At 35.9% G+C, this 15,607-nt stretch overlaps 1 protein-coding gene across 2 annotated transcripts in view; it reads right to left on the reverse strand.

Moving 5' to 3' along the window:
* LOC149795157 (uncharacterized) overlaps nt 1-15,607 on the reverse strand; it is a 106,569-nt gene that overhangs the window by 59,117 nt on the left and 31,845 nt on the right. For both annotated transcript variants that reach the window (XM_089964884.1, XM_089964885.1), the window contains exon 5: nt 9,640-9,809. In XM_089964884.1, coding sequence (XP_089821010.1) covers nt 9,640-9,809 — 170 coding nt within the window. The remainder of the gene's footprint in view (nt 1-9,639; nt 9,810-15,607) is intronic.

The following is a 15,607-nucleotide window of genomic DNA, read 5'->3' on the forward strand; positions in this document are numbered from 1 at the left end:
GAAACCGCTGTTTTAATACAGAAATATTTTACAATCTATTCAGAAACTGCTGTTTTAATGCAGAAATATATACAGCTTACAATCTATTTAGAAACTGTAACTATATAATAATTTCTGAAACGTATATATATCAGATGCTTCAGTAGCTCATTGCTAGAGCGTCGAACTATGAAACTGTAGGTCCGGCGATCGATTCCCGTGACTGACAACTGTCGGTGGTTACGCCTTATTTGCGATTTTTATAATTAATTGGGGCTTCACCAAACTCAATAGAAAAAAACACCCTTCCACGTATTCACCAAGTGGTGGATACATGTCTTTGTATCACCCATAGGCTGATTATTGGAGGGGGTGTGTGTGAAAAAATCTATTGAGCATAGAAAATAGCCCCGTATATGTTGTGCTGTCCTTACTGTAAATATTATAAATGCTATATGTTTGTAATGTCCTTATTGTAAATATTATAAATACTATATGTTGTGCTGTCCTTAATTAAGTTTGTACATATTTCATGTACCCTCTAAACTTGCTAGAATGTGGTGGCAGGCTAGTTTATATGGGGATTATATGTTGTGATTGTCCTTGTAAATACAATGCTGTAAATATGCTACTATATGCTGTAAATATGCTGCTATATGCTGTAAATAGCTTCAAGGGTCAATGATGACCTCAATTTTTTTAATTTTAAATACATATGTAGTATATAATGAATCATGAAAATATCAATGATGTAATTGTTGCTATTAAAAATTTAGAAAAAGACAGTATTAATATATCTGATGAAATGAATCCTGAAAAAATCATTTCTGATTATGAAATTTTAGAAGAACATAAAAATGAGAACGGATACACACTACCGTCTGAATACAAGTTTATAAAACGAATTCAGGCGGTGATGTTCCAGTCACTAGCTACTGTAGAAGATGATCAGGTCAAGGAATTCGTCCCTCTCTCTGCTGCAGTAGAAAAAATTAGATTGGAGTTATCTCGTGAATATGAGGCAAAAAAAACAATTAATGCTGTGTAAGACAATCAAGAAAAATTTTGTCAGACCATGAAGCGACCGAGCACGTGTAATATTTTATTTATTCTGAAATATTTTATTTATCCTGATGATTTCGATCTGATGTTTGGCCAACTATGATATACCCGTAACTGTGCTAGCGCAATTTCTTTTACTGGAATTGCAGTTGGAAAATTGATGCTAAATTCAGGATTAGTCAAACTTACTGAGATCATCGTTGTTTTTGGTGGAGTTGTGTCTGTCACGATCTGCTGGAGTAGCTCTACTGATGTCATTATTGAATATACTCGTACCTTTAATACCAGCGTAGTTGTATATTTTAATCATCTCTGAAAACTCGAAATCAGATATAATTCCATCACTGAGACTCGCTGATAACAACGAAGATAACCTGGAATATGCTGTTGTCGCCGTATGTAATTTTATCATGTAATCGGATAATTTTTCATTCATGCAAGTACATATTTTGTTTTTGCAACAATATTAAGAATACCTGCAATAGTTGTTGCAGCTGAAATACAGATTGTCACTGCTACTGGTGCCATCATTGTCATTGCTGATAATAACAAGCCAGTTCCAGCAACAACAGTGGATGCTGAATAAACAATTATGTCAACAATAACTAGTCGTCGTCGATATTTCTTTATTTTTATTGTGTATTGTTCGATATTTTTCAGCGATGTTTGCCATTCGCGTGCTTGATTGTACCTGAACTTTTGAACGTCAATTGGGGTACTCATTATATTTTACGCAGTAAACAATTGAGGTGTTTCAGCTACAAATTCCAAACACCACATGTAAAAAGCTGCGTTTAATGTCTTATTATCTGCTTCCAGTATAAATTCTTCTTTGGTTCCTTTATTTAATACAACAGACACTACCCCGGAAAACCTATCGGTGGAATGTTGCCATGGCTACTTTGTAAATATCTCAAATTTTGCAGCACTGAACACAGACAGCCTGTACACGCCAGTGACTGTTGCAGTATATTTGATAGTTTTATTTTTCTGTGACCATGTTGCGAATCCAGATGATACCGTGTATACGATGTTGGTAATATGCCCAGGAGTTATTCCAGGAAAAATTTTAATCAGATCAATTTTATTAACTATTTCAGGAATTCCTCTTATGATATCTTGCTGTGTTTGTTTGTGTCGATGTTCGTCTTAATATCAGAAAGTTTTGTGTCAATGGTGAGCGGAGTGCTGAAGAATTCCTCTGCGGTTTCATTAACTTTTCTAAAATTTCTGCAAAGATTTGCAAACGCGTTTACGTGAACGTCATACTCGGCCTGCAACGTGGATAGTTTACCATCTACAATGTTGCAGTTAACGTCAAAATATTTTTTCGTTGCAGCATCTTCATCGGATGTTGGATCTCTTAAAACTACTATCTAATTCCCGTTCATACTGAGTTCTCACGTCATTGTGTCACTGGTATTTTTTTAACGATTAGCAACACTTCTTGTAATTTCATCTCTGAGAGTTGCAAAAGATATATTTGAATCCCTGATTTTTCCGCTGTCAGTAAACACAGGGATGTTATCTGTGACCGCACCGCGTACTTGTCGAACTATATCATTCCACCTGATATTGCTAGTTTTTAGTTTACCATATCGATCCTGAAAAATAACAACCTCATCTGGGTCAACTCCAGCCAGGTTCATAATATCAGCGAGTTCATCTTAAGTTGCATACTTCGACAGATCAATGTCATCTTTCTTTTTTTAACGCCAGTAGAAGATCTTCTTCCGTAAATATCTACCATTATATAAGATCTAAGATCTGTTTAAAACGTTTTGTGCAACGAAGCGGTTACTTGTATAATCATGCACGAATTTATGTGGCGGTTTGGATGATTTTGATATAGAGTACATTAATTACTTCACGGCCACATATTGGCGGATCTGTCATTGTTTGTGTGGGTAGCGTTGAATACCAAACTTGCGCATGAAGTAGCGCGACATACTTGATAAACTCACGCGGTGGAGCTAACCCGTACGGATCGAAATAAACGATTCCTCGTGGATTAATTACGTATGATACCCAATGAGTACCAGGTCCTGAATTTGAGTCGAGATTAATAATACCTGTTTCAACACTGTTTGGTTGTTGTGGTAACTGATCTTGCATAAAAACACCTCTTAAGTTTTTTGTTTTTAGTTGTTTAGCAGCATCAAGTAAATCAAAATTTGATGCTGGAGCATCTAACGAAGTGATCCTGGAAGACTCTGACCTCTTCCCCAATGAGATCCCGGTAATCTTAGGCCTCTCCCCTTTTTTTATATCCTTTTCCTGTTGCTTTCTTTAATGCCATTCCAGCAGCTGTTCCAACAGTACCTAACGCAGCTGCTTTTGCTACGGCTGGAGCAGCAGCACCTATTAACGCTGGTATTGCTGCAAGAAGTGGGAAAATACCACCTGTTTTAACCATATCTTTAATGGCACTTGGAGAAAGAACTCCAGTTTTTGATTTCAGTGCTTTATTTAAGTGTTTAATCTGATTCTTGGTTAGTGACAGTTTATTTGGACCACCACTAGAAATCTGATCTTGTTTTAACATTATTTTTGTTATGCAGTTTTTTGTTGAATTTGATTGAAGTTTCTTGACTGACTGGGAGTCAGAGTGACATTAACATGACTGTATGACATTTTATGATAAATACTTGCCATTTTCCAAATGGTGATTAAAGATTTTCCACTGGTGCATCAACAACTCTCATTCGACCTCTACCACCTTCAAGTAACATGGCTTTATCACTAAGTATAACCATGATTACTCTGTAATCAACACTACCGCCCATATTCACACTGGCTTTAAAGTGTATATCAACAACAGATTGCTTCAATAAATCAAGATGCTCCAGTGAAAAATAATAATCAGATACTGAGTTTGAAAAAATCATGTTGTGATATTTGCAACCCAGTATCTACATTTTGATCACGCCCCATAAATGTCATCAAACGATGACATACACGTGCTATACAATTTTGCTCATAATTTAGTAGTATATTTTCCATTGGTTCATGTTGTCCGTTTATCCGTAAAGAAACCTCTGTGACAATTAGTTGGTCAAATATCATATGAGAGCAAGTTTGTGAGTTTAATCGATTGCAGTGCAATAAAAATATGTCGCGGGGCAGAAACACTTTGCTGTGATGCTATATGCCATGCAAACTGACCGTTAGTATCAGTTTGTATACTATCCGTGGTTGTTGTTAACCATGACAACAGAGACTTACCACCTGTATCCATGAAAGAAAGCAATTTTTGTTCTTCTGCGATCATTTAAGTCATTACCGGCATCCACAACGATAGTTTTATAGTACTACTTTACCAGCATCACCAACAGGTCTCCAGACAGCATCGTCGTCGGTAACCTTTCTCACAAGAGCAACCGTGTGTCTAGCTCCAAAGATAACTTATCTAACATTTCTAAATCCGAAGATGTGTGATAGTGGAATAGCACACGAAAAATTTCTCCTCCCTGTATTCAACACTGATCAGTCTGTTGCAAATCCCAAGTTGAAATTTGGATTAGAAACTTGAACTACTGGTGAAACGTCAGGTCAGCGTTTCCTGCAAAATTTCTTGGTCGTCTTTTTTCATATTGATTGTCGTCGGGGTAATCAGAATTATCTTTTACAAACATCATCATGGGACCTGCTGATCTTGTATAATCATCAGAGTATCTTGCCAACCTTATTACTGTTGTAGCAACGTCAACATCTTTCTGAATCGTCTCGATATTTTTTCCATCGATCATATAGGTGGCGCTATCAAACAATGCCATAATGCCGTTGTTGACAAAACCAACTTTTACTGCATCTGCGTATATAGTTTTTATAATTTCACCTTCTACCTCAATAAAAGCCTCAGCGGGTAGAAAATATCTACTTGTGTCATGAACTTATAGTTCAATTCTTCCATGCTGATCTGGTAATCGTGCGTCATAAGAATAAAACTGATAATCACGTACTGATTCATCCTTAAGGACAGGTGCTTCCATGTCAAATGTTTCATCTGATACACGTTTGAACATCTTATCATAATTATTTTTATCTAACACGAGAATCATCGTGTTTGGGAAATTCCGCTTCCTGATATTAAACTTGAAATATTATTCCCTGGTTCACCGAGCCCCTGATCTGCTAGTGCTGCTAGTTTCTGATTTGCAGCTTGATTTATTATTTTACTGACGTCTGCGGGCATAATTTCAGTACTTGGTAGTTTTACTGGTTGTGATTTTTGTCTTATTAATCATGCTAGTCTATCTTTGATTGCCGAGAACACCTTACCAGCAACATTGATAATTGCACCAGGAGTTTTTTCACGAACAATATCAATAGCCTTCATTGATAATTGTTTTGCAATAGGCGCTACTTCTGGGGCCATCCTTGTAATTAATCCCTGTACAACATCACCAAACCCATCTCCGTAAAATACCTCGTAGACTGGTAATCATGAGTTTACTACTCTAACCATTACAGATTGACGATGATTATTGTGTACAATCATCTTATTTTAGTTACCATTATCTAATCATGGTGACAACTAGTCACTATAGTCATCAACAAGCTCATCAATAAGTTCTCAGTAAACACCGATATCCATAATACCACCTTGGAATAATCATTGACAAATATCAGCTGCTTCATTAATTATTTCTGGTGAGTTATTTCCAGCACGTTTTCCCCCGATAAGAACTTCTAACCGTGACACGTCATTTTTGATGATATTATCAGGACAAACAAAATTATTTCCTCCTGATGTAGTCAGGAAACCACTTAGTACAGCGCTTGGAGAATCATCATCATCCTTTCCTGCCAACATCTGTTCCCTTTCTCTTTCAAACTCCTCAATTGGTTCCCTCAATGTAGTACATTGTCGGGTGTATAATCGCTGCAGGGGTGAAGGTTTTTGCTGCGGTGAAGAAGATTGTTGCTGTTCTATCTGTTGCAGAGGTGGAGGAAGTTGATATGAAGGTTCCTGCTGTTGTTGTTCCTGCTTTTTTACTTCTTTTCCTTTTGTTTCTGTTACTGGTTTTTTTCTGCCCTGCTTTCTTTGTTTACTTTCTTCTTCTTCTCTCATTCAAGTTCTCTTGGTAAAATTACTCCATCCATATAAATTTCATAAATATCATCTCGGATTATCTGGTTAATACCCTGGTTTATTTTATACACCCAATTAACCAATTTATTACGATCAATATTTTTTACGTGTTCGGGTGTTAAAAATTTACGTCAATGTGGAAAAATTGAAGCAGCAAACGCACCAAACTCTATAATATCGTCTCTAGTTTTTAATGTAATATCTTTTATTGCCTGTATACCATCATCAGTAAATTTTTCCATAATAGAAACATCCTTTTTTGTTCTTCTTTACCCTCAACAGGATCAGTAACAATAGGTTGAGGTTGTGCGGCAGCTGTATCAGTCGGAAGATCTCATAAAATCTTTTTTGTCTGTTTGGTACTTCTTGCTATTATTTCAGTTTGTTCTGCAGTTTGTTTTGATACTGAAAGAAGATCTTCCTTGATGACAGTTGTAACTTTCTCAGTAGCTGCAGTGACGGGTTTAAATAGATTTTTAGTGTCTTCTATGTACTCAACTTGTGCTTCCTGCTGCGCTCGTAAGTTTTCTCTAAAAGAATCTCTAACAGGAAGAAATTTTTTGATTGTTTCTAATCATTCTCGGGCTAACCGAGCAGTATGAGATTCCGGATGTACCATTATTTATTACAACATAATGATTTAATTACAGCAGCCGGGGTGTGTGTGTGTGTGTGTGCGACCTCAAGTTGGTTCGTTTTTGTAATGTACTTGCTTGCGAGAGTTTTTCGGTTAGAAATAACGTGGACTAACCCCCAAGAGGGAAACTCTTTGAGGATCTCTCAGAGAGAACCCTCAGTGTAGTTAGTCATTTTGATTTTTAAAGTTATTAATCCTTTTTTTAGGAAGGCTTATTTCGGTATTTGGACGCTTCTACAAAATGGTCTGTTCACCCCCCCTGCTGCTACCATTGAGAACCTGCACACAGTACAGGATTAATGTACCACATATTCCAAAATTCCAACAAACTAATGACAAACCATTCTATTAGTTTTCTCACATTCCTCAATGAAAAATGAGAGCTGAAGCCAAAAGAACATATTGGGAAAGCTGCAGCAACTATAAAACCAACTAAAAAAATTCACTCATTGTAAAAATGAGTGCGAAATGTAAGGTTTATATCCAAAGGAAAATTCATTGCAAACTTTAACTGATAGCTTAATCACATATCAGCATTGGAAAGAACAATGAAGGCAAAGACCATCAATGTAATGGCAATACACAGCACCTGAATTATGTACTAACAATAGTTTATGCCAGTGGCTCCCAGCCATTTTTTGGTCACGACCCTAAAAAATACTTTTTTTCTGAGCCTCATGACTGTTTCCATATTTTGATAAATTTTGCCATCATCCCAACCCTCAAGAATGTTCTTGTGATCCTGATTTTGGGTCATGACCTGGGGGGGTTGGCATTCACTGGCTCATGCAATGATACAAATATGAACAGTTATAAAAAAAAATTAAAGTTCATTCCAATCCCTAAGATTCATTGAGGCAGACAAAATATGATATTGTCTGCAATTCAACTTTGATATAGAATACATTTTCCTTTCAATAATAATAAAAAGATACATTATAAAAACAACAATTATGACCTTTTTTTTAAACTCTAAGCCAGACAATAGCACCAGTGCCTGTAGCTAGGTCAAAACATGTTTGTGCAACACTAACTTCAAATACTGCACCTGTATAGGATGCAAATATGTTGCAATAACTGTTTTTATTATATGCTCATTTTTTTCCCCGTTAATTTTACATTGTCAGAATCGTGCAGTACTACCTGATATTGAATCCAAGTGACAATACACATATAGCATTCACGTGCATAAAGGAACTACTTTCTATTGTAAACAAACAATGGACGCAGACACCTGCACATTTGATTTGTACACAAATCATGTACACTCGCGTAAGAGGCTTTACGTTGTGGTTGTTTAAATTTGTTTCTGAATGAACTAAAACAGATGTTTCATGGACTGCCACATACCAGCTGCTTTGGCACATTCTGCGTTGATACAATGTTACGGATTTAGGCTAGCTACAGTATATAACAGATGCAAGATAAGATCCTTACAAATAACATACAAGTGACAAGTCATATACTCTCTTCTTTAGCTGGTGATAAGAATGGCAAAATAAAATATACTTACAGTTTTACATTTTGAATTTCCTCAAAATGTATTTTCTTTATTCTGCAAATCTGAATTACATGAGCCATGTCATGGGTTTTCAATCTGGATTACACATTTCGAAATTGTGCTGTAATTTCGATGACAAGTGCAATTGCATCCTCCTTACTGCACTCAAAATGAAATAAGCATTAAATTCCATAGCATCTTTTTTGATAACTGCAATTGAAAGACTTCATATTTTTCTCACATTATGATTTCAAACATTCAAAGACAGAAACAGAAACACATTTGCAGATGTCAACACACTTCTTCAATCTCATGTACTTCATGTGGAATTGTCACATACAAATCCAGTCTATAATCACGAAATTTCCTAGAATTGAGAAAAATACCAAAATCTATTCATTCCAGATCAAATGGAAAAGTTGTTGCAATGCACATTCATTCACAATATGACTCCAAATTTCAATTTTAACTAGACACGCCATTTTCTTTCGAAAGTTATGTCGAGCGCACAACTAAGTTCAAATTTATCTGGGCGGAGTTATGTGCGCAGTAATAATGTTGATTTGTGTAATGATGAATATGCGCTTGTGTATTTAGTTTGGAATGCGGCATACATTCATTTATGTTGTTTCTTGTAGTGTATTTTGTTTATATAATTAAACCTTAAGTAGAATAAGAAAATGAGCATATAATAAAAAGGTTACTGCATTTGTATAGGACAATATGAACTCGTTTTGTCGGAAGGATATACTGCACTCCCAAGGTCGTGAAGTATTCCATCCAAAAACTCGTTCATATTTTCCCATACAAATGCAGTAATCTATAAATCTTGATTACTGTGAAACAATTCTTGAGTGAAGAAAATCAGAGAGTTGATGCCAGTTTGTGTGTTGTAAGACCGCAGTTAAAGTCATTGACAAAAAAGGGTAGTCTGGTGATGAAAGACAGTGACTGATATTCTAACCTGAAAAACACAATCTTATACATGTAGGAGTATGAGACAATGGTACAAGTTTTCTAAATGTAATGCAGCTGTTGCTGTTAAACTGATATTTACATTTAACCCTTTATTAGTGCTGGTGAAACACAATTAGACTAACTGAGGATTTTGGTGCCTGTGTATGAAAATGTAGTGTAAGGAGTATTTCAAATGAGGTGTTACACATTACATGCCACTATAATGCTCTCTGTATGCAATAAACACATTTTTTAAAGAGAATTTACCATAGAATACTTCTACAATGTCGGATTAAGCTTTGTACTTCAATCTTCGAGAAAATGAAAATAGCAAATATCAACAAATACAGCATGCATGACTGATGAAATGTCACACCATAAGCTAAAATAGTGTTATCCTATCTGTACCTTAAACTACGTTTCACAGAAGATGGAGAGTGACAGACAATTTTCACCGGAGATTGTTTTACACCCACTACTATGTCAACTTCGGACAAATCTGGGTCTTTGGTCTGCCGAGATGCATCAATACACAGAACTTCTGACGGTTTCTGGTACCGTGTTCTTGACCCAGCAGACTGGAATGCAAATAAATGGTGCACATGTAATACCTCATATGTAACCTTAAACCTCCCAAGCATCAGGGAGGTTTTTACTAAGTATAAGTGGAACATTAAATAAGGTTGTGTGAGATTTAGAAAATTTCATTTCAGCTCTCTCTCTCTCTCTCTCTCTCTCTATATATATATATATATATATAGACACACACATACATACACAAACAAACTTATGTTTCTAAAGGCCTCTGTAGCATGGCATTTCTTAAACACAATTTTACCATGATAAGACTGTATAATGTGGCATGGTCATCCTTTTATCACATAAAATTAGATTTCTGAATTTTCTGTAGCATGTCATTTTCCACTTCCAAATCATATAATGGTCTTCTGAACAGATACAGAGCCTGAAACTGGTAATTTCAGCAATGAAATTAAAATGGAATGCATATGCAAAACACATAATGATTAATGATAAATGAAACATGATGGATTTGAAAATTGATTATATTCAATCTTCTGCTAAATTTTCATAATTAAAAAATACTTATTTTCATGATAATCCATGATGAAATTCTTCACAATGGCATTTCCTTCACTAGCTAAAATCCATGGCATTGTTCTTGCTGAAGCAGACATAACAAATGCAACTTAACAAGGTGATAATACGGTGGCAGTATTAATAGAATTTTTGTTGTTGAATGAAATAGACAAATTTGCTGACATATACACAATATATTTATTACAGGTGGGGTTAATCCATGTTTTCTATGTGGCCACAACTCATCCATGGCCATTTGTCTATTGTATTTTGTATGATATTTATTGTCTCTGATCAAGATGCCTGAGATACTTGAATTTTCCAATTCCTAGAAATTTAAAAACTTTGGTAACCAAATAATGCAAACAAAACATGTTTTGAATGAATTTAAAATACAAGTGAAGTGCCAATACAGATTTGGTTCAATTAACCATTTCAGGGTCTGTATACAATGAGTTGTTTCCCCTGCTGTGCTCATGACTGAAGACCAACCAAGTTTCTACAACCATATGTCATCTCTCATCATGTCCTTTGATCCTTTTTCAAGACATTTAATCAATCAACTGACATTTGAGATGCTTCTAAATGCACATTCAAGTCTTTAATCAAAAAGTGTGGTAAAGGGACTGCTGAACAAGTAATCCATTATAATGAACAAAATTATATGTGGCTTCCTAGTTCACAACTCAGGTGTGTGTGTGTGTGTGTGATTTAGATTTTTAATGTAGCTTTAACAATTTTGCAGTCATATCACTATGATGTCTGCAGTGTGGCACTTTATAGTGATGCACAGCACTGGGGCATCATGCCGCAGACATGTAGCATGATATCCAATCCAGTCACATTATCCTGACACCAGGCCGGCCAGTCCTAACACTAACCTCTTAATGCTGAGCACCTATCAAGGCAGCTGTTAGTACCATTTTTATAAGTCTCTGGTATGATTCAGCTGGGTTTTGAACCCATGACCTCCCACATCCAAGGCAGAAGTTCTAACCACTAGGCCACCACTCAACTCAGGAGTATGATATAACTGGATCTTTTCAACCTATTTTCCCAAATCTCAATGTAAGGTACTCCTCCAGCTGCGGCCAAAATCATAATTTACACTTTCATCATCAACTGATAACTGTCATTTATAGCCACATTGAAATCTTATGAAGATATGGTGTAATCATTTCCATTTTACATGTAACATCAGCTTATAAACATCGATATTAATTCACTATCTGTGTGGTTTAATAAACTGACCACTGATGGATATAACTGCTTCATCTGTCGTCCTTTTATCCTTTGATTAATTAATCCATTTCCAATCCATGTCTCATTCCTTTCTCCTCTATACCAAACTATTTTTTCCCAGCATTCTTTCATCATCTGTATTTCAGGTACCCATTTGCCTAGCAAAATGCACTTTTAGCTCTGTGATTACAAAGGAGCAAAAGGCATGATGCAGAATGAATTCTTATCTTCATAAATATTCATTCTAAATGCAAAGAAAATCCATCAATGGGTTTTAAATATAAAGAAATCAATTTTTTGAATATAAAAAAAAACAACTTTAAAGCCAACCTTCCATGACTGTGACCTTGACCATAAGATCATGTGGGAAAGTTAGAATGTCACGGAATGAATTGCCATGGATTTAAAATGAGTCTACCAAAGTAAGAAGAAAATCCATCAAGGGGTTTAATATATATATGCAAATGAGAAGCTTTAATCTATACCATAATAAACTGTTCACGATATTAGTATTGGAAAAATGACTCATATCCTCACTTACCACTAACATGGGCATGACAAAATTGATGGGTAATGGAGCAAAACTCATTGTCAGTGTTAAAAGGTTTTAATCCTCGGAAATATCAGCAATAACCCCTGCAATATGCCTGTTCCATGCAGCAAGTTATACACTAAATAATTCAACATGGAATCTTAACTTTGTTGAAGTCACTGCATTTCTTTTCTAATTATCTCTTAGTTATCAAACTGAAACTTGACCTTGACATCAACAGTAATGAATTGTTACCCAGCTACACTTTAATACTACCTAATTCATACTGGAATTGTATTCAGCAGCACATGTATCAAGTCAGTGATGTTTTCTGGGTATCATGCAAAATTATTTTACACTTTAAGTCCTTTGCACCTTTCAATATTGTAATGAAAAATATGGGGGCATTTAAATTTAAAGCCTGACTCAAAATTAAATCAAGTATAACAATTATCCTTGAGACTATATAATATGGCTACAGACTCAACTTTTCCCACATGAATGACAGGGTCCTGGCTATAGACTCCTATGTTCCAACATGGATCATAGGGTCTTAGCAACTAGATAGCCTAGCTATTACTTTGGTTCCTTTTGCAGCTTTCAACATTACAATGACAAGTTTGGCTGCATTTAAATTTAAAGCCTGTCTTAAACTTAAAATTAAGTAGTATAGCATTTATCCTTGAGACTATATAGGACAGCTATAGAATCTTATGTTCCCACATGAATGACAGGGTCTTGAATATAGACTCTTCTGTTCCCACATGAATGACAGGGTCCTGGCTAAAGACTCTTCTGTCCCCACATGAATGACAGGGTCTTGGCTATAGAATCTTATGTTCCCACATGAATGACAGGGTCTTGACATTAGACTCTTCTGTTCCCACATGAATGATAGGTCCTGGCTATAGACTCTTCTTTTTCTTCATGAAAGACAGGGTCCTGGCTATAGACTCTTCTTTTTCCACATGAATGACATGGTCCTGGCTATAGATTCTTCAGTTCCCACATGAATGACAGGGTCCTGGCTACAGACTCTTCTGTTCCCACATGAATGACAGGGTCCTGGCTATAGACTCTTCTGTTCCCACAGGAATAAAAGGGTCCTGGCTATAGACCCTTCTGTTCCCACATGAATGACAGGATCCTGGCTACAGACACTTCTGTTCCTACATGAATCATACAGTCCTACAGATTGTCCAGCTAAAGGCTCTTCTATTCCACATCAAAGATAAAGTCCTTGAGATTCAATTGGCTGGCTATAACTGCAACTGTTCCAGTAATAATGTCAATGTCCTTGAGCTAAGATAGGTTGGCTATAGGCTCTTTTATTTCTACATAAGAGATTGGGTATCCTAGATTAAAGAGGTTGGCTATAAGTTCACCTGCTGCCACAGCAATGTTTCAGTCCTTGGTATCATATAAGCCGACTATAGGCTCAATTGTTCCTACATCAACTGGAGGGTCCTTGAGACTAGATACGCCAGCTAGTAATTTCTGGTTCTGATATAAATGATAGAACTGTTGTTGGGAAATGATAGGCTGGCTCATGGCTACATTACTTCTATAGTGTACATGAGATCAGATAGGCTACGTGTAGGCTCTTCTGTTTTTACATTATTGAAGGAGTTGTTGATATCAGAAAGGCAGACAATAAGTTCTGTTTCTAAATCAATGACAGGATCCTTGTGACTGCCGTATTTACTATATATGTTGGGACACCATGGTTATTGGGACACATTACATTTATTTTAAAAGTAATTTTTTGATGCACTGTATGTTCTAGGACACATCATTTTTTTCGAGTCATAAGTTGTGGGACACCTTTTAAATCATTAGAAAACTACATGTCGGAAAACGCACTCAAATGTAAATTTTATTAAAGAAACTTTAAAAAAGAAAATGCTGAGTTTTGCTTGTTCACATTTTCTTCCCAGATGCAAATTTGCTAAGAACAAGACTTCAGGTAAGAATGAATCGTTTGTGTATATGAGAATGAGTTCTAATTTATGCTTCAACAAAGTTTTTAAAAAATAAAATGTCAAGGTTTATTTGCCGTTCGTGCTCGTTACATGCCTTATTTTGGCAAAATAACTATTGATGAGCACAGTATAAACTTTTTGCTGTAATTACTTAAAATATATTCAGAGCGAGAGCAAAAGAGAGAGAGATATTGGTAGATAGTGACGGTACGGAGTGATTGATAAACATACTAATTCCAAAACCAAATATCTTTTATTTTCACAGCAGTGATATCTGACATAATGACAAGTACTGCTGAACAAACTTGAATGCTGCTAATATATTTAATTGAAGTCCTTCAATCTGTCCACATTATTAATTGCCCACTCAACCTCCTCAGGCTCAAATCCATCAAATTTGTCCTCTTCACTGTTGCTGCCATCACATTCAGTATCTCTTATTGTCCTAACATCCATTCAAGTTATTGTTAATACCACAAACTTTAAAGGATTTTCGGATCAGATCTGGCTTGTCCCAAAGCAATTCGAATATCTTTAATTTACACAGCAGTGATATCTGACATAATCCAAGTACTGCTGAACAAACGTGAATGCCGCTAATATATTTAAAAAACCTGTTGCCCAGTTCCTACTGGCTTGAAACTCAATTTATGGATGTTCACTTGACACAAATTCATTGGCATAAGCGCATGTAGTGTCCACACTAACAGGGATCTGCAGATCGAGTTGGATGAGAACCCACTTTGCAATTTTTCCATCTAACTCACTGTCATATGATACTGGTCTCCCACTCCTTGCTAAATGTCCCCATTCATTCAGCTGCTGAGATAAATCTATTTTTAACCAATCTGCAATGGCTGATTTGGGAATTTTGAATTGCCTTGCTGTTACTCGAATTCCGAGCAATTTTGAGAATTTACAACTTTCTCTTTTTGCTTTAATGTAAAACACTTGTAATGCCCTTGCCTGACATCACCATTTTCATAGGCATCATCTCTCTCCTGACTGGGGTCTCAAATTTCTTTTTTGCACCTGGTTCATTTTTTTTTACATCGCACTCATCTTCTCTAGCATACTTTTTTGGTCGACCTAAGGGCCTCTTAGGTGAAACTTTAGGCAATAACAATAATAATAATAATGAGGACTTTGTATAGTGCCTAATCTTTAGAAGCTCTAAGCGCTTTACAACATTAGACAACACCTATAAGATAAAAAACATAATAATATTATTACAAAAACAAACACCTTGAAATTAGAAAAACATTAAAAAATAAAAAACATGCTGAGAATATTTCAGGTAGGAAACATTATTAGGTCTTTGTTGAAATAAGTGAGTTTTGAGAGCCCACTTGAACGTGATCACTGTGTCTTTGTGTCTAAGTTCAGTGGGCAATTCATTCCACATTGCTGGGCCCTGGTATGCAAAAGAACACTGTCCATATGACTTTTGTTTTCATACTTGGAATAATGAGTATACGATTGTCAGAAGAGGAGCGTAAATATCTTGCTGGTGTGTACACAT

Source organism: Sinohyriopsis cumingii, chromosome 7 (genome assembly GCF_028554795.1).
Source record: "Sinohyriopsis cumingii isolate HCF-2022 chromosome 7, ASM2855479v2, whole genome shotgun sequence".
NCBI classification, from domain to species: domain Eukaryota; kingdom Metazoa; phylum Mollusca; class Bivalvia; order Unionida; family Unionidae; genus Sinohyriopsis; species Sinohyriopsis cumingii.